A 22,877-nucleotide genomic window follows, 5' to 3' on the forward strand; every position below is an offset into this window, starting at 1 on the left:
TTTTTTTTTTTTAGCAGAGACACGGTTTCTCCATGTTGGTCATGCTAGTCCCGAACTCCTGACCTCAGGTGATCCACCTGCCTCGGCCTCCCAAAGTGCTGGGATTACAAGTGTGAGCCACTGCACCTAACTGATTGTATCTTAAACTAGAAGAACATGTTTGCCATTATCTCAAGTAGCAGAACATTTTCCATTTGCTTCAAAGAAATTGCTAAACTGTCACAGCTGTAGATCATGTGCTGCTACACTGCTTTCTTTCAACCCCCACATCCTCACCACCTGCTTCTTTGATCACCAATAAATAATGTGGGCTTCCAGAACTCGGGGCCTTCACAGCCTCCGTATTAGCGTTGGTCCCCTGATCCCACTTTATGCACTCTTGTCTTGTCTCATTCCTTTATGAGAATGAGAACTCTGCTGGACTTTGTGGCCCCCACGGCCTGGTGTTGGGTCTGATCACCCCAACACACAGCAGGGGATATGATTAGTGATTTAGCAAAACAGCAGTCTCCAACCTTTTTGGCACCAGGGACTGGTTTCGTGGAAGACAATTTTTCCACGGCCAGTGGGAGAAGGTTGTATGGGCATGGTTTGGGGATGAAACTGTTCCACCTCAGCTCATCAGGCATTGATTAGAGTCTCATAAGGAACATGCAACCTAGACCCCTTGCATGTTCAGTTCACAATAGCATTCACACTCCTATGAGAATCTAATGCCACCACGGATGTGACAGGAGGCGGAGCTCAGGTGGTAATGCTCACTTGCCCACTGCTCACCTTCTGTTGTGCCACCCAGTTTCTAACAGGCCTCAAACTGCTACTGGTCCATAGCCTGGGGGTTGGGGACCCCTGCATCAGAAGATATATTGGTTGAAAATAATCAGATTGAAGGACAAAAAGGAGAAAAAAAGACTGTAAAATAAAAAGTGTGAGATGTATAAATAATATCAGATGCAGATCATGGTGAAAATATCTAACATTGGAGTCCCAGGAGGAGAGGGAGAGAAGATGAATATAAGTAATATCTGAAGAGAAATACTGTCTTAGAACTTTTAAAACTTAAAACAAGCTACAGATTTAACAAGTTCTAGAAACCCATGGCAGGTTAAATACAAAGAAAAACATGCCTATGAGCATCACAATAAAACTGCCGAAAACCAAAGAAAAGAAAAAAAATTTAAGCAGCCAGAGACAGCCAAATTATCTTCAAAAGAACAAGGCTGGTTGGCAGCTGACCAACAGAAGCAATGGAAGTCAGAGGACAAGGGAATGATGTCTTTAAAGTGTTAATAGCTGCCAAGCTAGAATTCTAAACCCAGGAAAAATACCCAAAAAATCTAACCACAGAAAAATTAATTGGTACTCACAAATACTTCTGAACACTGAAACAATGAAAAGACAAGTCACAGACTGGGAAAAGAGACACATCTAACAACTCATATTTGAATAACAGTAAAACACTGTCAATTAGAAAAATACAACTAGATTTATTTTAAATGGAGAAAATATATAAATTTGAACAAGCACTTTATAAAAGGAGATATCCAAATAGCTAATCATATGTGAAAAGGTGCTCAACGTTATTCAGAGAGAGAGACATTAAAGCTTGAATGTGGCTGGGCATGGTGGCTCATGCCTGTAATCCCAGCACTTTGGGAGGCTGAGGCAGGTGAATCACCTGAGGTCAGGAGTTCAAGACCAGCCTGGACAATATGGTGAAACCCTGTCTCTACTAAAAGTACAAAAATTAGCCAGGCATGGTGGCACACACCTGTAGTCCCAGCCACTCAGGAGGCTGAGGCAGGGAGAACTGCTTGAATCTGGGAGGCGGAGGTTGCAGTGAGCTGAGATCACACCACTGCACTCCAGCCTGGGTGACAGGGCAAGATGCCATCTCAAAAACAAGAAACCTGAATGTAATACCAGTACACCTCACCTGAGCAGCGAACATAAAACCAAATCTAGCCACATATGCATGATGATTATACATGAAGAAGTGAGATTTATCCCAGGAATCCAAGGCTGGTTTAACATGCAAATATGAAATAATGTAGTATACCACATTAATAATGAACAAAAACCACATGATCACAATATTTGCATTCAACAAAAGCATTTTTTTTTTTGGTTAAATGCATCTATTTTCACAATTTAATTTAAAAAATGCATATATTGTGAAAACATGTATATATAATGTGGAAAAAGTATTTAACAAATATCCAACACCTATTCATACTGAACTCTCAACAAACTAAGATTAGAAGGGAACTTCCTTGACCTGATAAAGGGCATCTCTCAAAAATCTGCAGTTAATGTCCAACTTAATGGTAAAAGCCTGAATACTTTCTCCCCAAGATGACAAGCAAGGCAAGCATGTCTGCTCTCACCACTCCTCTTCAACACTGCACTTTATACCGGACAGTCTAGACAATGCAAAGGGAGAAACAGAGGGAAAGACAAAGAGAAGGAAGAAAAGAGTAAGGAAAGCAAGTGTTACGGACTGAATGTCTTCACACTCAAATTCCTCTATTGAAGCTCTAACCCCCAGCCTGGCTCTACTTGGAGTAGGGAAGTAATTAAGGTTAAATGAGGTCATAAGGGCTGGGCGCGGTGGCTCAAGCCTGTAATCCCAGCACTTTGGGAGGCCGAGACGGGCGGATCACGAGGTCAGGAGATCGAGACCATCCTGGCTAACATGGTGAAACCCCGTCTCTACTAAAAATACAAAAAACTAGCCGGGCGACGTGGCGGTGCCTGTAGTCCCAGCTACCCGGGAGGCTGAGGCAGGAGAATGGCGTGAACCCGGGAGGCAGAGCTTGCAGTGAGCTGAGATCCAGCCACAGCACTCCAGCCTGGGTGACAGAGCGAGACTCCGTCTCAAAAAACAAAAAAAAAAAAAAAAAAAAAAAAAAAAAAATGAGGTCATAAGGTTGGGCCCAGATCTGATAGGATTCGTGTCTTTGTAAGAAGAGACATCAGAGGATGGGCGAGGTGGCTCACACCTGTAATCCCAGCACTTTGGTAGGTCAAGGCAGGCAGATCACAAGGTCAGGAGATTGAGACCAGCGTGGCCAACATGGCAAAACCCTATCTCTACTAAAAATACAAAAATTAGCTGGGTGTGGTGGTGTGTGCTTGTCATCCCAGCTACTCGGGAGGCTGAGGCAGGAGAATGGCTTGAACCCGTGAGGCGGAGATTGCAGTGAGCCAAGATTGCGCCACTGCACCCCGGCTTGGCAACAGAGTGAGACTCTGTCTTAAAAAAAAAAAAGAGAGAGACATTAGAGATCTCTCCTTTCTCTCCATTCACACACAACAAAGAGATCATGAGTACACAGCAAGATGGTGGCCACCTACAGGCCAAGAGAAAAGGCCTCAGAAGTAAACCGACCTTGCCAGACTCTTAGTTTTAGACGTTCCAGCCTCCAGAAGAGTGAGGAAATAATTTTCTGTTGTTTGACCCTCCGAGCTGATGACAGCCCAGGCAGAAGGAAAGGAAGGAAGGAAGGGTATCCAGATTGGGAAGGAAAATGACCTTTCTTCACAGATGACGTGATCCAGTTCAAAAGGTTGTAGGATACCAGATCAATGTACAAAAAATTAATTCTATTTCTATATTATGGAAACAATACAAAAAGTAATTCAATTCATAGCACCAATAATTTCACGAAAGAAGTGCAAGAGTTGCACATTGAGAACTACAGAAATTGCTGAGGAAAACTGAACACCTAAATAACAGCAGAGACATTACATGTTCATAAATTGGCAACCCCAAAATTGTTAAGTTGGCAGTTTTTCCCAAATCAATCTATAGATTCAGTAAAATCCCCACCGGGCATGGTGGTTCACGCCTGTAATCCCAGCACTTTGGGAGGCTGAGGCAGGCGGATCACAAGGTCAGGAGATCAACACCATCCTGGCTAACACGGTGAAACCCTGTCTCTACCAAAAAAAAAAAATTAGCCAGGTGTGGTGGCCGGCGCCTGTAGTCCCAGCTACTTGGGAGGCTGAGGCAGGAGAATGGCGTGAACCCGGGAGGCCGAGCTTGCAGTGAGCCAAGATCACACCACTACACTCCAGCCTGGGCGACAAAGCGAGACTCCATCTCAAAAAAATAAATAAATAAAATCCCCATGAAATTCCTATAGAATTTTTTACAGAAATTGGCAAGCTGATCTTAAAATATATGTGGAAATGCAAAGGACCCAAAGTAGTCAAAGCAATTTTGAAAAAGAACAAAGTTAAAGGACTTACAAAATCCAACTAACTAACTATAATTAAAGTCATCAAGACAATGTGTTGCTGGTATATGGAGAGGCATATAAGTTAATGGAACATAGTTTAGAACTCAGATATAAATTCTTACATTTATGGTCAATTCTTGACAAAGGTGCTAAGTCAATCCAATGGGGGAATAGCTAGTCTTTGCAAGAAATGATGTGAGGACAACTGGATATCCATATGCAAAAAGATTAATTTAGACCCTTACATTGGACCTCAAAAAAAATGGTTCACAGATCTAAATGTGCGAGTTAAGAGTAAGTGTAAGAGAAAGGATATGAAATGATCTTTGTAACTTTAAGCAGAGTCCTTAGCTATAACACCAAAAGCATGATTGCTAAAAGAAAAAACATAAATTGGAATTTATCAAAATTAAGAGCTTTTATGCTTCAAAAGTTTTTTCTTACACCATTAAGAAAAAAAGACAAGCCACAAATATGGAGAAAATATTTGCAAATCATATTTCCCATTAAGTACTTGTATCCAGAATATATAACAACTCAACAATAAAAAGACAACTTGATTTTAAAATGGATAAATGATACAAACAGAGGGCCAGGCACGGTGGCTCATAATTGTAATCCCAGCACTTCAGGAAGCCAAGGTGGGAGGATTGCCTGGGCCCAAAGGGTTCAAGATCAGCCTGGGTAACATAGTGAGACCCTGTCTCAATTTGAAAAAAGAGATTAATTCAAAAAGATACAAATATAGATTACATCAAAGGAGCTTTATTAATTCCTAGTAAGCACGTTAAAAGATATCTAACATCATCAGTCATTATAAAATGCAAATTAAAATCATGAGATACACACTAGAATGGCTATAATCAAAAGGACTGATAAGAAGTGTTTGTATGAATGTGGAGAAACTAGAACCCTCATGCATTGCTGGTAGGGATGTTAAGATTGTGCAACTACACTGTAAAAACTGCTTTTCTTACAATGTAATTTCTTAAAATCATAAATATAAACCTACCTATATGACAGCAATTCCACTCCTAGGTTCTACCCAAGAGAAATGAAAACATATTTTCACATAATGATTTGTATGCAAATGTTCATAGGAGCAATATTTATAATGGCCCCAAGCAAGAAATAATAGTAATTCCAAAAAGTGGTGAATGGATAAATATGGTACATCAATTCAATGGAATAATATTCAGCAATAAAAAAGGAACATACTGCTGATATATTCAGGAACATGGATGACCCTCAGAAACTTTATGCTCAGTGAAAGAAGCCAGACACAAAAATTTACATAATTATATGGTTCCAATTACCTGAAATATTCAGACAAGGCAAATCTATCAAGACAGAAAGCAGATCAGTGGTTATGTGGGACTAAGAATGGAGCAGAGATTGACTGTAAACTAGCATGAGAATACTTTTTGTGGGGATGGAAATGTTCAAAAACTGGATTGTGATGATGGTGTTATAACTATAAATTTACTAAAAACTATTTATATATACTTATAATGAGTGAATTTTATGGTATGTAAATTGTATCTCAAGGTGTAAAAATGTGAAAAAATTAAATTATGGGTGGGTTTCAATTATTATAGTATGAATAGGAAATTTAAAGCCATTTTAGAGTAGCCATATCTAAGATAATAGGAACATGATTTTTTAAAAAGCTGGAACAATACTTACAAGCGATTTCCGCAAATTTACGAGATGGGGGCTAGTAAATAAATTGTATACTACTATATTATAAAATTGTCTATAATATTGCATTTTTTTTGAGACAGAGTCTCGCTCTGTCGCCCAGGCTGGAGTGCAGTGGCGCGATCTCGGCTCACTGCAACCTCCACCTCCTGGGTTCACGCCATTCTCCTGCCTCAGCCTCCCGAGTAGCTGGGACTACAGACACCTGCCACCACACCCGGCTAATTTTTTCATATTTTTAGTAGAGATGGGGTTTCACTGTGTTCGCCAGAATGGTCTCGATCTTACCTCGTGATCCGCCTGCCTCAGCCTCCCAAAGTGCTGGGATTACAGGTGTGAGCTACTGTGCCTGGCCCTGCAAAATCTTTAAAAACCCTTCCTTGTGGCTGGGCATGGTAGCTCACACCTGTAATCCCAGCTCTTTGGGAGGCCGAGGTGGGTGGATCACTTGAGGTCAGGAATTCGAGACCAACCTGGGCAACATGGCAAAACCCCATCTCTACTAAAAATACAAAAATTAGCCAGGCATGGTGGTTGTGCCTGTAATCCCAGCTACTCAGGAGGTTGAGGCAGGAGAATCGCTTGAGCCTGAGAGGCAGGTACTGCAGTGAGCCGAGATCATGCCACTACACTCCAGCCTGGGCAACAGAGCAAGACCATCTCAAAAATAAAAATAAATTTAAAACGCTTCCATATTATGTGGCATTAACAAAATTATATTAACCCATGAAATGAATATATATTCTTGTACATATCTTTTTTTTTTTTTTTTTTTTTTTTTTTTTTTTTTTTTTTTTTTTTTTTGAGACGGAGTCTCGCTCTGTCGCCCAGGCTGGAGTGCAGTGGCCGGATCTCAGCTCACTGCAAGCTCCACCTCCCAGGTTTACGCTATTCTCCCGCCTCAGCCTCCCAAGTAGCTGGAACTACAAGTGCCCGCCACCTCGCCCGGCTAGTTTTTTGTATTTTTTTAGTAGAGACGGGGTTTCACCGTGTTAGCCAGGATGGTCTCGATCTCCTGACCTCATGATCCGCCTGTCTCGGCCTCCCAAAGTGCTGGGATTACAGGCTTGAGCCACCGTGCCCAGCTCTTGTACATATCTTAAGTGCACTGAGAGGTAGGATAAGGAAGACTGCAAATACTCTCAATATTGTTTGACTTTTTTTGTTTGTTTGAGACAGGGTCTCATTCTGTCGCTCTGAGTGCTGGAATGCAGTGGTGCAATCTCAGCTCACTGCAACCTTACCTCCCAGGTTCAAGTGATTCTCCTGCTTCAGCCTTCCAAGTAGCTGAGATTACAGGTGCACACCACCACATCCAGCTAATTTTTGTATTTTTAGTAGAGACAGGGGTTTTGCCATGTTGGCCAGGCTGGTCTTGAACTCCTGGCCTCAAGGGATCTGCCTGCCTCAACCTCCCAAAATGCTGGGATTACAGGCATGAGGCACTGTGCCCCGCATTGAGACAGGGTCTCGCTCTGCCATCCAGGCTGGAATGTAATGGCGTGATCTCGGCTCACTGCAACCTGTGCTTCCCAGGCTCAAGCCTCAGCCTCCTGAGTAGCTAGGACTACAGGTACATGCCACCATGCCCAGCTAATTTTTTGTAGAGACGGTTTCGCCATGTTGCCCAGGCTGGTCTCAAACTCCTGAGCTTAAGCAACCTGCCCACCTCGTCCTCCCAAAGTTCTATGATATATATATATATTTATTAAATAAGAGAAATAAAAATGAATGAAATAGCCAACTCAAGAATATAGAAAAAAGGAGAAAGGTGTATGTTTTAAAGTATCATAAAAATAAAAGCTGAAGTTAATGAATTAGAAAAACAGAAAAAGCAGAATTGATAAATCCAAGAACTGGTTCTTTTGAAAAAGCTAAAAACCTGAACACTAATGGAAAAAACAGCCAGGCACAGTGACTCACACCTGTAATCCCAACACTTTGGGAGGCCGAGGCAGGAGAATCCCTTGAGCCTAGGAGCTGGAGACCAGCCTGGGCAACATAGCAAGACCCAATCTCTTAAAAAAGTAAAAAAAAATAACCAGGTATTGTGGCACATGCCTGTCTACTCAGGAGGCCAAGGTGGGAGGACTGCTTGAGCCCAGGAGTTAGAGGCTGCAGTGACCCGTGATCAAGTCATAGTACTCTAGCCTGAGCAACATAGTAAGACTCCGATTCAAACGAAATAAAAGAAGTCTGTCCTTTGGTTTTCATAAAGAATGCACACATATAAAACTTATAAGCTTCTAGGAGACTTCTGTTTTTAAACTGGAGAATTGCGGGGGATGGTAGGGCCTTCACACAGACCACGGGCAGACAACTCCAAGTCATACCACAGATATTTGTGTTTTCATGTCCTTTTGGTTGGCATGGGGTGAGCGAGGTTCTCCTTGCCCATTCAGGCTGCATAGCACCAGCCTTCTACCCTCTCACCAGCTTCTCAGTCTCCCATTCTCTCCCTCTGTCATGCAGATTAGTTTATGTCCCATGTTGCTTGGACATCTTACGACACTTACTCCCTGAGCAACCTAAGCAACATGTTACTTACACACACACACACACACACGTGCCACAGTTCTTTCTCTATAATGAACTCTGGGGGCCATGATAAAGGTAATACACCCAATAGCATTCCTTCTCACCTTCCAGGAAGGACAAGGTTATCTAGGACTGGGAGTGAAGGTTTCTGACATGGCTCAGCCCCACCTCCTGAACTTTTTGCCCATCCAGTGGGGTAACCCAGGCCAGGAGCACAGGCACGGACCAGAGGCAAATGTCCCACTCAGGAATATGCCCTGTGCCTCTCAGCAGGCGCCTGGACCGCCCAGGTGAGGCCTGGGAGCTCCAAGTTGGAGAGGAAGGCAGCCCACCTGGATGAAACTGTGTTTTTTGTCTTTGTTCTTCAGCAGCATGGCGCTCCGCCACTGCAGGTACTTCTCCTGGTGGGCGTGGATCTCTAAGGTGAGGCTGGAGTCCCGACCATGGTAGTCCTCAAGATTGGGGGCGGGCTGAGGTGGTAGGGCGAACGGTTTCTCATCTGTGAGTTCTTCTTGCAAAAGGGGCATCCCAAACTCTTGGCTCAAGTCTTTGATCATAACAGAGGAAGGCAGCAGGTTCCTCACCATCACGTCCCAGAGGGTGGTGCTGTTATAGCAGATGTCGTGGATCCTGCAACAAAGAACTACTGCCCCACTGAACCTCTCCTACCTTGCAAGACAGGTGTAATCACTCCCATCCTACAGCAGGAAATGAACATTCAGAGGCTGCTTAGCTGGTCCCAGGCCCTGGAGCTTGTAACGAAAGAGCTCCCATTCCAGTCTGCTGAGCCTGGGCTCCCGGCAAAAGCCTCCTTCTCCATCTTCTCCCCAGCCCCCAGAAGCCAAAGGCTGCCCATGGTTTGCTCTGAGTGCTGCTGTGTTCCTGTGTCCTTAGCCATGCTTCCCCTCCCCCCATACCCCATCGGGACACAGCCCCACCAGCTGCCCATCAGGGATGTAGAGCACAGAGCCTTCCGCACCAGGAGGACATCATGCAAGGAGCCTCGGGGGGCTGGCTAATAGAGGAGGAGAAGGAGGCTGGGGAGAGTCCTCAGCAAAGCTCAAGGACCTCCCCAGCCCTGAAGTCTCCTCCTAGGTACCTTCTGCCATGGCCTGGTGTGCAGTGGCATTGGGTCCAGAACCCAGGCTTGGTCACGGCTGTTGGCTGCTGACTGTCTCAGCTGCCTCCGAAGTCCACTGTGCGGTAGATGCCTGCCCTCCCTCTCACTGTCACAGTGACCCTGGCACAACCTTAGCCTTTCTGAATATGGTTTCCTCACCCTCAGATAGAAATAAAGCTATATGGATGCAACTACCTTGGATGCAGTAAGCACTTCCTAAAAAGTGTGCCTCTCTTTCCTTCATAGAACCCTCAGCTACCTCCTATCACCTACCAGGCAGGACCGGGTCTGGCCTCCTCCCAAATGCTGTGGCACCACCCCACATGCCAAAGATGAGGGCCACGGAATCAAAGAAAAGCCTCTTGGTTCCAACCAAGATCTTTATCCTTCCTATCTCTCCAGCCTCCTCCTCCTCCTCCATTAATACATCCAGCGAGCACTAGCTAGGGCCAGACCTGTTGCTGGCTCTAAAAATATAAAGACAGGGTTTGTACCTCCTGCCCCACACCCAGCAGCAAGTAAACTGTCCACCTGCTGAACATCCCCTGGCCCTTCCTCAACAGCAGCCTCTCCTGCCCCGGGGAAAGCAGCAGCCCCCTCCTCCATGCCCCTGCTGTGTCCCAGGGCACCCCACTGCCTGTGTTCTTTATGTCATCTCTCCTTCTGAACTGTGGCCTCCTGAGAGTGGGGACTGGTGTGCTCACAGCTCCCCTAGAGCCATTGTGGGCTAGCAGCTGCTCAATGAGGGAGTGGTGAGACCCTGGTTGCCCAGGCTGGAGTGCAGTGGTGTGATCTCAGCTTACTGCAACCTCCGCCTCCCAGGTTCAAGCAATTCTCCTGCCTCAGCCTGCTGAGTAGCTGGGATTACAGGCATGCACCACCACGCCTGGCAAATTTTGTATTTTTAGTAGAGATAGGGTTTCTCCATGTTGGTCAGGCTGGTCTCGAATTCCCGACCTCAGGTGATCCACCCACCTTGGCCTCTCAAAGTGCTGGGATTACAGGTGTGAGCCACTGAATCCAGCCTGTTTTTGTTTGTTTGTTTCTGAGATGGAAGTCTCACTCTGTCGCCCAGACTGGGGTACAATGGCTCGAACTCAGCTCACTGCAACCTCTGCCTTCCAGGTTCAAGAGATTCTCCTGCCTTAGTCTCCCAAGTAGCTGGGATTACAGGCGTACGCCACTACACCTGGCTAATTTTTGTATTTTTAGTAGAGATAGGGTCTCACTATGTTGCCTAGGCTTGTCTCAAATTCCTGGGCTCAAGCCATCCTCTCACCTCAGCCTCCCAAAGTGCTAGGATTACAGGTGTGAGCCACTGTGCCCAGCCTACACCTGGCTAATTATTAACAACTTTTTTTTTTTTTTTTTGAGACGGAGTCTTGCTCTGTCGCCCAGGCTGGAGTGCAGTGGCGTGATCTCCACTCACAGTGAGCTCCACCCCCCGGGTTCAGGCCATTCTCCTGCCTCAGCCTCCCTCAGTAGTAGCTGGGACTACAGGCACCTGCCGCCATGCCCGGCTAAATTTTTTTTTGTATTTTTGGTAGAGATGGGGTTTCACCATGTTCACCAGGATGGTCTCGATCTCCTGACCTCGTGATCCGCCCACCTTGGCCTCCCAATTTTATTAACGAATTTTTGTGGAGATGAGGTCTTGCTCTGTTGCCCAGGTTAGAAAATGGGGTTTAACCAGCCACTCCCTCCTCAGGTGATTCTAGGACACGCCCCAAGAACTGCAGACGCTACAGAGTCACAGCATCTGGGCAGATGCCCTCCGCCCCCCACCATCTGTTGGGGCCACTGTGTAGTTGTTGGACGCCCCAGCTCGCCTGTTTGGGCGCAGAGTGCTAAGAAGCGCCCCTTCCGCTGGGGCGCAGGACCCCATGCGGGCTGTCACTGCCCACCTGGTCAGTGCCTGGAAGACCCGCCTCCACTCAGTGTCTCGCAGGAAAAGCACCGCCTGCTGCAGCAGCAGCTCCATGGGCTGGAAGAGGTGCACGTGGTACAGGATGGCCTCCAGGTCCCCATAGAGCCGGCTGCGGAACAGCAGCTGCGAGTTGTACAGCACCTTGTATTTCCCGTGTTCTGACCTGGGAATCCTGCAAGAGACAGAAGGCCAAGGGCCAGAGCTAACTTGCATGGCAGTCTCCTGGGACACCGTGGTGAGGGTGCACTGTCAGGTACAGCTTTTATGTTGTTTAAAAACAAGCCCAGGGGCCGGGTGTGGTGACTCACGCCTGTAATCCCAGCATTTTGGGAGACTGAGGTGGGCAGATCACCTGAGGTCGGGAGTTCGAGACCAGCCTGACCAACATGGAGAAACCCCATCTCTAGTAAAAAATACAAAATACATGGTGGTGCATGCCTGTAATCCCAGCTACTCGGGAGGCTGAAGCGGTAGAATCGCTTGAACCCGGGAGGCAGAGGTTGTGGTGAGCCAAGATCATGACATTGCACTCCAGCCTGGGTAACAAGAGTGACACTCGGTCTCGAAACAAAAACAAACCAAAACGAAAATAAAAAGCCCAGGGAGGTGGAGGCTGCAGCGAGCCCTGATGGCACCAGCGCACTCCAGCCTGGGCAACAGAGTGAGATCCCATCTCAAAACAGCAACAAAAGACAAGGTTGGTAATGAAGACTATACTAAGATAAAAATATAGCAATTTAAAAGTATAAAAAATTAACTAAAAGAATAGAAAAAACAAAAAGAATATGATGATGATGAATGCCTCCTGGTAGACACAACATCTTTCAAAACCTGGGGCCTTGACAGAGAACTGGCAGTGAAATGCTGAAATTGACCCGATCTGGCTCATGGCCTGTGCCTCCCACCCCCTTCCTGCCCCCACTCAGCCCCTCACCACCCCTCCAAGCCCTGCCCTGGCACTGCCACTCTGCACTATGGCAACACCAGCCTGGCAGGGTTTCTATGCACAGCCTACTCTCATTGCCCTGCACTGGCCTATGCCAATCCTCCACCTTTTTGAACCTGGTGAAGTCTACAATGCTTTCATCTCCCCTTCAGGAATCTGTGTGCTTGGTCGGGGTAGGTCCTCTTTTGTGAAGTATTTGTTTGGGTATTTTGCCCATACTTTCCACTGGGATGTTTTCTTATTGACTCACAGGACTTTAAGAAATATATTTAGGATACTAATTATTGGTCAGTTCCAGACACTGCAAATAATTTTGTTTGTAGCTTGTCTTTTCACCATATTTACGGTGTCGTGAAAGTTGATCACGTGCATTGGGTCATTCTCATCATACCCAACTAAAACAGAGTCAAGAGGCGGGGAGAAAGCACCCAGGGCACGTAGCACTCATTGCTCCAGGAATATCATTCTCCGCAGCCTGGCTGCTGAGGCCGCCTGCTCCAACCTGAAGCCAGTCTTATCTCATAGCTACTGATACTACCCGCTGCAACTCCAAGACTAATTTTACTCTCTGACACTCGCCAGTCGGAGGTTGCCAGTGCCCTAAAACTTTGTTTTGTGTGAAACACAAAACAAAGTGAATTCTCAAAACAATACCTAACATTTTTATAATGCCCCTCCTTTTTATAAAACCTCCAACCTTCTGTTTTTCAGACATACTGAAGACTGCCCAGCCTGTGTATATATCTCAAATTGTAATTCTTGCTTCCCAAATAAAATTTTTAAATTTAGACATTCATCTCTGTATTTTGACTTTGACAGTGTCTTCTGATGAGCAGAAGTTACTTTTAACGTTGCCAAATGTACGATTCTTTTCTTCTTTGTCCTTGTCTGGTTCAAGAACTCTTTCTCCATTCTGGGGTCATGAATATGTTCTTCTATATTTTCATCTATAAGCTTTGTAATTTTGCTTTTCAAAAATAGATTTTTCACTTTGGGAGGTCAAGGTGGGCAGGTTGCTTGAGCCCAGATGTTGGAGGCCAGCCTGGGCAACCCGGTGAAACCCCATCTCTACAAAAAATACAAAAATAATCTGAGCATGGTGGTACACACCTGTAGTTCCAGCTACCTGGGAGGCTGAGATGGGAGAATGGCTTGACGCCTGGAGGTAGAGGTTGCAGTAAGCCCTTGTACCACTGCAGTGAGCCTTTGTACCACTCAGCCTGGGTGACAGAGACAGACCCTGTCTCAAAAAAAAAAAAAAAAAAAAAAAGCCCAGGCGCGGTGGCTAACACCTGTAATCCCAGCACTACGGGAGGCCTAGGCGGGTGGATCATGAGGTCAGGAGATCAAGACCACGGTGAAACCCATCTCTACTAAAAATACAAAAAATTAGCTGGGCGCGGTAGCAGGCACCTGTAGTCTCAGCTACTCAGGAGGCTGAGGCAGGAGAATGGCGTGAACCCAGGAGACGGAGCTTGCGGTGAGCTGAGATCATGCCACTGCACTCCAGCCTGGGTAACAGAGCGAGATTCTGTCTCAAAAAAAAAAAAAAAAAAATTTCTGGTGAAATCTGAGATCAGATCATTGTAGTCTACTTAGTTACACTGTGTCAATCAGTAGTAGTTATATAAGTTGTCACCATTAGGGGAATTGGGGGACGTTGAGTAATGAGTACATGCAACCTCTCCACTATTTTTGCAATTTCAAAGTTAAAAGTTTAGGCCAGGTGCAGTGGCTCACACCTGTAATCCCAGCAGTTTGGGAGGCTAAGGCGGGTGGATCACCTGAGGTCAGGAGTTTGTGACCAGCCTTCCCAACATGGCAAAACCCCACCTCCACTAAAAATACAAAAAATTAGCCGGGCATGATGGCGGGTGCCTGTAATCTCAGCTACTAGGGAGGCTGAGGCAGGAGAGTTGCTTGAACCCGGGAGGCAAAGGTTGCAGTGAGCCAAGATCGCACCATTGCACTCCAGCCTGGGCAACAGAACGAGACTCTGTCTCAAACAGAAGAAAAAAAATTTAGCTGGGCATAGTGGCACATGCTTGTGGTCCTAGCTACTTGAGAGGCTGAGGTAGGAGGATCGCTTGAGGCGGGGGGGTCAAGGCTGCAGTGAATCGTGACTGCACCACTCCACTCCAGCCTGGGTAACAGCAATAAGCCCTGTCTCAATAAAAAGAAAGAAAGAAAGAAAGAAAAAGCTCAAAAAAAAAAAAAAAAAAAAATAACAAAGTTAAAAGTTTAAAAACAGGGGCTTGGTCTACCTAGACTAGAGTTGATTTTTATGAATTGTGTGAGCCAGCAAATTAGGAACAGAATGGAACTTCCTCAGACCCATAAGGACATCTACAAAAACCCTACACCTAACATCATAGGTAGTGGGGAAACACTGATGCCTTCTGCCGCAGAGACCAGAAACAAGGCAAATGTGTGTGCTTTCACCATTGTTTTTTTTTGAGATGGAGTCTCGCTCTGGTGCCCAGTGGTGCGATCTCGGCTCACTGCAAGCTCTACCTCCCGGGTTCACGCCATTCTCCTGCCTCAGCCTCCTGAGTAGCTGGGACTTACAGGCGCCTGCCACCACGCCCGGCTACTTTTTGTATTTTTAGTAGAGATGGGATTTCACCGTGTTAGCCAAGATGGTCTCGATCTCCTGACCTCGTGATCCGCCCATCTAGGCCTCCCAAAGTGCTGGAGTGAGCCACCTTCACCATTCTTATATAAAACAATACTGCACGTCCAGGCCAGTACAACAAGGAGATGAAGGTATACAGACTGAAAGAAAGAAATGTAATTATCCCTATTTGCAGATGACATGATGATCAGTATAGAAAATCCCAAGGAATCTCCCAAAAAACAAAACAAAAACTCCTGGAACCAGTGAGTTTCAGCAAGGCTTTAGGATATAAAATCAACATACAAAAATCATTTCTATTTCCAGATATAGCAGTGGTTGCCAGGGATTAAGGATGTCTTTCCTTTTTTCCTATGGAACACAATTATCCCAACACCATTTATTGGAAAGTTTATCCTTTCCCTACTGAACTTTTTTTGTCCACTAGAGTTACTTATTTATTTTTTTTGAGACAGAGGCTCTCTCTGTTGGCCAGGCTGGAGTGCAGTGGCACGATCTTGGCTCACTACAATCTCTGTCTCCTGGGCTCAAGCAATTCTCCTGCCTCAGCCTCCCAAGTAGCTGGGATTACAGGCATGTGCCACCATGCCTGGCTAATTTTTGTATTTTTAGTAGAGACAGGTTTTCACCATGTTGGCCAGGCTGGTCTCAAACTCCTGACCTTGGGTAATTGCCCACTTTGACCTCCCAAAGTGCTGGGATTACAGGCGTGAGCCACTGTGCCCAGCCTGGAGTTACTTTTTAATTGAGATATAATTTACATGGCAGACAATTTACCCATTTGTAAAGTATAATTCAATAGTTTTTCATCTATTTAGTGCAACTACTACCACCATCATCAATTTCAGAACACCTCATCACCTCAGAAAGAAACCCCACACCCCTTAGCTATCACTCTGTATACTCCCAACCCCCTGAATATCCCCACCCCTGATCCACTGCCCTAAGTATCTACCAATCCAGTGGTCCCCAACCTATTTGACACCATGGACTGGTTTCATGGAAGACATTTTTTCCATGGATGGGGTTGGGGGGATGGTTTCGGGATGAAACTGTTCCACCTCAGATCATCAGGCATTAGATTCTCATAAGGAATGCGCAACCTAGGTCCCTTGCATGCACAGTTCACAAAAAGGTTCCTGCTCCTATGAGAATCTAATGCTGCTGCCGATCTGTCAGGAGGCGAAGCTCAGGCAGAGTTCAGCCTGGTTCCTAACAGGCAGTTCCTAACTGTGCAGCCCGGTTCCTAACAGGCCAGAGACTGGTACAGGTCCATGGCCCAGGGGTTGGGGACCCCTATACTAATCTACTTTCTGATAGATTGGTCTCTTCTGGACATTGCACATAAATTGAATCATGTCATATGCGACATCTTGTGGCCAGCTGCTCCTCCTCAGCATGTTTTCAAGGTTCATCCATAGTGTAGCATGTGTCAGTGTTTCATTCCTTTTTATGTCCAAATAGAATTCCAGTGTATGCATATTCCATCATTTGTTTACCCTTTTCCATCATTTGTTGGAAACAAACAAATTCCATCATTTGTTGGAAATGATTCCATCATTTGTTGGAAACAAACAAATTCCATCATTTGTTTACCCTTTTACCACTTGATGGACATTTGGGCTGTTTCCATCTTTTGGCTGTTATGAATAATGCTGTTATAAACATGAGTGTACAAGTTTAGTACACTAATTAGCAATAATCCACACATTAGTGTGGATATACATGTTTTCACTTTCTTGGGCACAGATCTAGGAGTGAAATTCCTGGATCATATGGGAACTCTGTGTTTAATCACTTGAGGAACTGCCAGAGTGTTTTCCAAAGTGGCTGCACTTATATTCCTCCCAGCAGAGAAGGACACTTCTGATTCCTCCACATCCTCGCCAATGCTTGTCATTACTGGACTTTTGGATTCTATCTATCCTAATGAGTATGAAATAGCATCCCATTGTGTAAGATTCATCCTTTTGAAGTAGAACATTCAGTGTTTTTTTAGTATATTTATCCCCCACCAATTTTGCAATATCACATATGTCATACGGCAAATGAACACTTATGTGTAGGTCTGTTTCTGGATTCTCTATTATATTCCATAGGTCTGCTTGTCTATCTCTGAACCAACACCACACTATCTTAATGACTATAGTTTTATCATGAGTCTTGATATCTAGTACAGCAAGTTCTTCTCTCTTGTTCTTATTCAAGGGCATCTTTTTTAAAAAAAGACCTTTGCATGTTGCTGTAAAGGGTTTAAAATTCCAACAGCTTTTAAAGTATGGACCTTGATTTTAAAAAAAAAGTATGAACCTTGACATGCAAAAGTTTAAAATTTTAAAATCAATGTCCATACTTTAAAAGCTGTTGGGATTTTTAAAACTGGAAGTGCACTGAATCTATAGTTTAAATTTGAAGATAACTGAGCCTTTAGAATATTGAGTCTTCAAATTCATGAACATGGTATCTCTCTCCACTTATTTATGTCTTCCTTAATTTTTCCTGAAGTTCTATAATGTTCATGATGGACGTCTTTCACATCTTTTTGTCAAATTTAGTCCCATGAATTTCATATATTTTACTTTAAATGTGTTCCAATTTTTAAAAATTAGTTTTCATATGCAGATGGCATTCAAAATTTGATATTTTATACTAATTTTTATATTCGATACCACATTAAATAATCTTATCTGAATATATTTTTGGTATTATTTTTTAAATTTCTTATAAATTTTTAAATATATTGGCATAATTTGAAACACATATCAATGTCTGCAACAACTATAATTATGTCTCAATAATTTTCAGACATTTTTCATTTCCAAATAAGCATTTTAAGGCTATACATTTTTTTCTGACTAATGCTTCAATATCGCTCTGCAAATTATTTATTTATTTATTTATTTATTTATTTATTTATTTATTTATTTTGAGACAGAGTCTCACTCTGTTCAGATTGCAGTACAGTGGCATGACCTTGGCTCACTGCAATCTCTGCCTCCTGGGTTCAGGAGATTCTCCTGCCTCAGCCTCCTGAATAGCTGGGATTACATGTGTGTGCCACCACGCCCAGCTAATTTTTGTATTTTTAGTAGAGATGGGGTTTCACCATGTTGACCAGGCTGGTCTCAAACTCCTGACCTCAGGCAATCCGCCCACCTTGGCCTCCCAAAGTGTTGGGATTACAGACGTGAGCCACTGCACCCAGCCCACCCTGCAAATTTAGATAATATATTATTTTCATTATTGTTCAGTTCAAAAATGTCTAATTTCCATTATGATTTCTTTTTGACCCACAAGTTATTTGGAAGTATGGTTATTAATTTCCCTGCATATGAACTTTTTTCTGGTTAATGAGCTGTGTTTTATTTCTAGCCTAATTCAACTGGGTTCAGTGAGCATGCTTCATGTTATTTCTGCCACTGGAAAATGCTTTCGAGATGTAATTCATATACTATCTGCCCAGCATTAGCCAAACCACAAAGTTTGAGGGCACAGTCCCCAAGACCACCCTTACTTACCTCTGACGCCGACTGCAAGTTCAGGAGGTTTCTGAGACTGCCCTCTGGTTTGATAACATGCTAGAAGGGCTCACAGAACTTAATGAAAGTGAGTTCTACACTCACAGTTACAGTTGTATTACAGGGAAAGAATACAGATTAAAATCCGCCAAGGGAACAAACACATGGAGCAGAGTCCATGACGGCTCCAGACACAAAGCTTCCACTGTCCTCTCCTTGTGGGGCCAGATGTGCTACCCTCCTAGCACTGGTGAGTGGCAGCGTGCAAGCACACTGCAGCCAGGCAGCTCGCCCAGCCCTGGTAGCCAGAGTTTCCAGGGGGCTCCACTGCACAGGTATGGCAGGCGGGCTGACCACCTACATGGCTGAACTCAGTCTCCTGATTCTGCATGACCCAAAGCCCCCATCCCGAAGCACCCAGTTGGTCTTTCTGGAGGGTCAGCCTCCATGCTGTGACTGTCAGGTGTGGCCAGTCCCCTCCCTGAACAGACACTCCTATTAGGTGTGACTCAGATCGCCTCCCAGGAGCCAAGGGCAGAGCCCAGACTGTTCCTGGGCCAGGCCACATTCTCTGCTACACACAACAAAACTCTTTTTTTTTTTTTTTTTGAGATGGAATCTTGCTATGCCACCCAGGCTGGAGTGCAGTGGCATGATTTTGGCTCACTGCAACCTCCACCTCCCGGGTTCAAGCGATTCTCCTGCCTCAGCCTCCTAAGTAGCTGGGATTACAGGCACCTGCCACCACGCCTGGCTGATTTTTGTATATTTAGTACAGATGGGGTTTCACCATGTTGGCAAAGCTGATCTTGAACAAAACTCAACCTTTTAAAGCGCATGAATGAATGGTTTTGACTACATTCACAATGTTGTGCAGCCATAAACACTATCTAGTTCTAGAACATCCTCCACACCCCTAATGGCAACCCTGTGCCCACTGGCAGTGGCTCCCCGCTTCTCTCTTGCCCTCCCCTGAGTGGTTATCCCTGGCAACCACCAGCCTACCTATCTCTATGGATTTGCCGGTTCAGGACATTTCACACACACGGAATCATACAATATGTGCCCTTTTGTGTCTGGCTTCTTTGACTTAGCAGAATGTTTCAAGGTTGAGATATGTGTATCAGTATTTCATTTCTTTCTTTCTTTCTTTCTTTTTTTTTTTGAGACGGAGTTTCACTCTTCTTGCCCAAGCTGGAGTGCAGTGCCGTGATCTTGGCTCACCGCAACCTCTGCCTCCAGGGTTCAAACAATTCTCCTGCCTCAGTCTCCCGAGTAGCTGGGATTACAGGTACGTGCCACCATGCTTGGCTAAGTTTTTCTCTTTTTAGTAGAGACGGGGTTTCACCATGTTGGCCAGGCTGGTCTTGAACTCCTGACTTCAGACAATCCCCCCGCCTCAGCCTCCCAAAGTGCTGGGATAACAGGTGTGAGCCACCATGCCTGGCTTTCATTTCCTTTTATGGCTCAATTATTCTATGGACTTATTATCTTTTATTCATCAGTTGATAAACATTTGGGTTATTTCCACTTTTTTTTTTTTTTGAGACAGGGTCTGGCTCTGTCACCCAGGCTGGAATTCAGTGGCATGATCTTGGCTCACTGCAACCTCTGCCTCCTGGGTTCTCCCACCTTGGCCACCCAAGTAGCTGGGATTACAGGCAGGAGCTACCATGCTTGGCTAATTTTTGTATTTTTTGTAGTAACAAGGTCTCACTATGTTGCCCAGGCTGGTCTTGAACTTCTGGGCTCAAGTGATTCCAGGATCGCCTTAGCCTCCCAAAGTGCTGGGATTACAGGAGTGAGCCACTGCACCTGGCCTGTTTTCACTTTTTGACTATTATACATAACACTGCTATGAACATGTGTGTACAAGCTCTTGTGTGGAAACATGTTTTCAGTTCTCCTGGGCTTATAATAGATACAAGGCCAGCTTCTCCCGGTGTCTCTGGGCCCATCAGCATAGGAAGGCAGGTCCAGAGAGGTGCAATCCCCTTCTGGGCAGACAGCCTCAACTCCTGGACTCCCTACTGCAGACAAGTGGGTCCTGGGGCATCTGAATTCTGAAGACAGATGGTGGCCCTCCAGACTAAAGGAGGGAGATCCTATCTACCCAAACTAGTATGCCTGCAAATTGTGAAAGGAAGGGAGAAGTGTCATGTCATCAAAACTAAAGAATGGAGGAACTGCAAAGGGCTACCTGCTGCAGCCCAGAATTGGACACTTTAATTATTCACCTCTAGTGTCCCCACTGAGTGGCCCCCAGGTCCCCTGAAGGCCTTCAAAGAAGGGCAACTTCCTGCAGCCTAAGCAGCCCCTCCATCTTCAAAATGATCTTCCCTGGGGCAAGCTGAAATCTAATGCAGGCTATTCTGTTCCTGGTTAGCCACAGTAACCCTTGGCTCAGAACCGTGAAGACAGGACCCACTCTCCTGGACCCCTCAGTCATCTTAGATACTCCTGAATTCCTCCCTGCAAGCAAAGGCAATCGAGTCTCCAAGTCCAATGACTAAACCCTGGTAAGTACCTCACAATGAACCCCAAAAGGAGACTCACAGACATGGACATTGAACCTCTGAACCTAGGCTTGACTCTGAAAGACCGCTCCACTCCCTCGGCATCCAGATGCCATCATTTTTATGTCAAATGTAAAACAAACCACCTACCAGCTTTGGTGGTTCTCCCACAGCTGCCTCAAGCCTTGGTTGGCCAGGCCTTCCAGGATGAAAAGGTGGGTCTTCCCGTCCAGCAGGTGGAAGCCGGTGAGTACATCCAGGTACTGCTGCTCCTGGACCTGCACATGCATCTTGAAGGCCGACAGGATCTGCTGCAGGGTCCTGACGGGGTAGGAGTCCAGGCCGAGGGCCTTAGCGTTGATCATAGTGATGTCCTGCAGCAGGCTGTGGAGCAGGGAGACCTTCTTAAAGTCAAAGACGAAGATAATGCGGCCAAACTGGGAGCCCCCGAGGTCGGGATCGGCAGCTCTGGCCCCGGCCCTCAGTGGCACCGCGATGTCCACTCGCAACTTGAGCTGGGAGTCAGCCTCTAGGTAGTTGCCCATGGGCACTGGGCCATGCTGGTGGCCATCTCTGGGGACCCCAAGCCCCGCAACCTTCCTTCTCCTGCTATCCTGGCTGCAGTGTGTGGGCTGAACCTCACAGCTGTGGATGGGGACGGCCAGGTTCAAGTACTTGTGGCCAAGGAGGAGGTCAGCAAAACTGACCTGGGCGATCCCATAAGGGTACCACATCTTGTTCTGGGATTCAAAGGGGTTGTTCTCTGTCTCTCTGGGAGAGATGAGGGCCCGGAAGTTGAGGTATGAATCCAGGGGGTCCTCCCCAAACAGCACAGGCTTCTGAGAAAACTCCTCTGACTTGCAGTCCCGGTCGTGAACTTCCACCACCATGGGGGGACCCTCCAGGTATTCCCTGAGGTCACTGGGATGCAGCGCCCCAAGGAAGATGACGTTGATGTCCTGGAAATAAACGTGGGTTCCATGGGGCTCCCCCTTGGTCTTGTGAACTGGAGTCTTATGGAACTGGTACTTGCAGTACACGGGCATGCACAGCCTCTACGAGAGAGCAGGACAGTCACTCAGCCCCAGCATGAGGAGCTCAAACCCCAGTGCCAAGCTCATTGCCTGTCCCTGTAGCCCAAGTTTCCTCATCCACAAAATATCCACGAGAGACCCTACTGTGCAAGGTCATTACTAGGACTGCAGACATCATGCATGTGAATGCACCGGGATGGTGACTGGCATGAAACAAGGACTCAAAAAGCATTCGTTAATTATTTTCCTCCCAAAATGTGAGTGCCATGAAGATAGGCCATGTGTCCTTTTTCACACCTGTACTTCTAGTTCCTATCCTAAGGCTGGGCACAGAAAAGGTACAGAGAAGTGATTTTTAGAAAGGAAATTCCTGTTTTCCAAACATACATATCTGGGGGTCGACACAGACCCCTTTAGCAGAGTCACAGGTGCCAAGGTGAAAACGGACACTCTGGGCAGGAGAGAGCCTCCGAGAGCATGGAGAACTGGATGGAAAGGATGAGTCAAGCTATGATGAGGCAGACAGCAGGGACATTTGCATGGTTTGACCTTGGTGCTGAGATTTTATTATCACAAATTAAGCCTTGTGGTCTGAATCTGTAATCTAAAGGCATTATTTTACACTGAAGCTGAGAATTTATTCTAAAATAATCCCAGATTGGCGGTGCTCCCAGAGCAGTGGGCAGAGACACAATACC

General features: G+C 45.6%; 1 protein-coding gene across 1 annotated transcript in view; it reads right to left on the reverse strand.

Moving 5' to 3' along the window:
• KIAA1257 (KIAA1257 ortholog) overlaps positions 1-22,877 on the reverse strand; it is an 83,554-nt gene that overhangs the window by 16,385 nt on the left and 44,292 nt on the right. Inside the window, exons 11-13 of the mRNA XM_023215782.2 lie at positions 21,296-22,198; positions 11,508-11,702; positions 8,816-9,113 (exon numbers count right to left, since the gene is read on the reverse strand). Of these exons, the coding sequence (XP_023071550.1) occupies positions 8,816-9,113; positions 11,508-11,702; positions 21,296-22,198 (1,396 nt within the window). The remainder of the gene's footprint in view (positions 1-8,815; positions 9,114-11,507; positions 11,703-21,295; positions 22,199-22,877) is intronic.

The sequence above is a fragment of the Piliocolobus tephrosceles genome, chromosome 2, assembly GCF_002776525.5.
Source record: "Piliocolobus tephrosceles isolate RC106 chromosome 2, ASM277652v3, whole genome shotgun sequence".
Lineage (NCBI taxonomy): Eukaryota > Metazoa > Chordata > Mammalia > Primates > Cercopithecidae > Piliocolobus > Piliocolobus tephrosceles.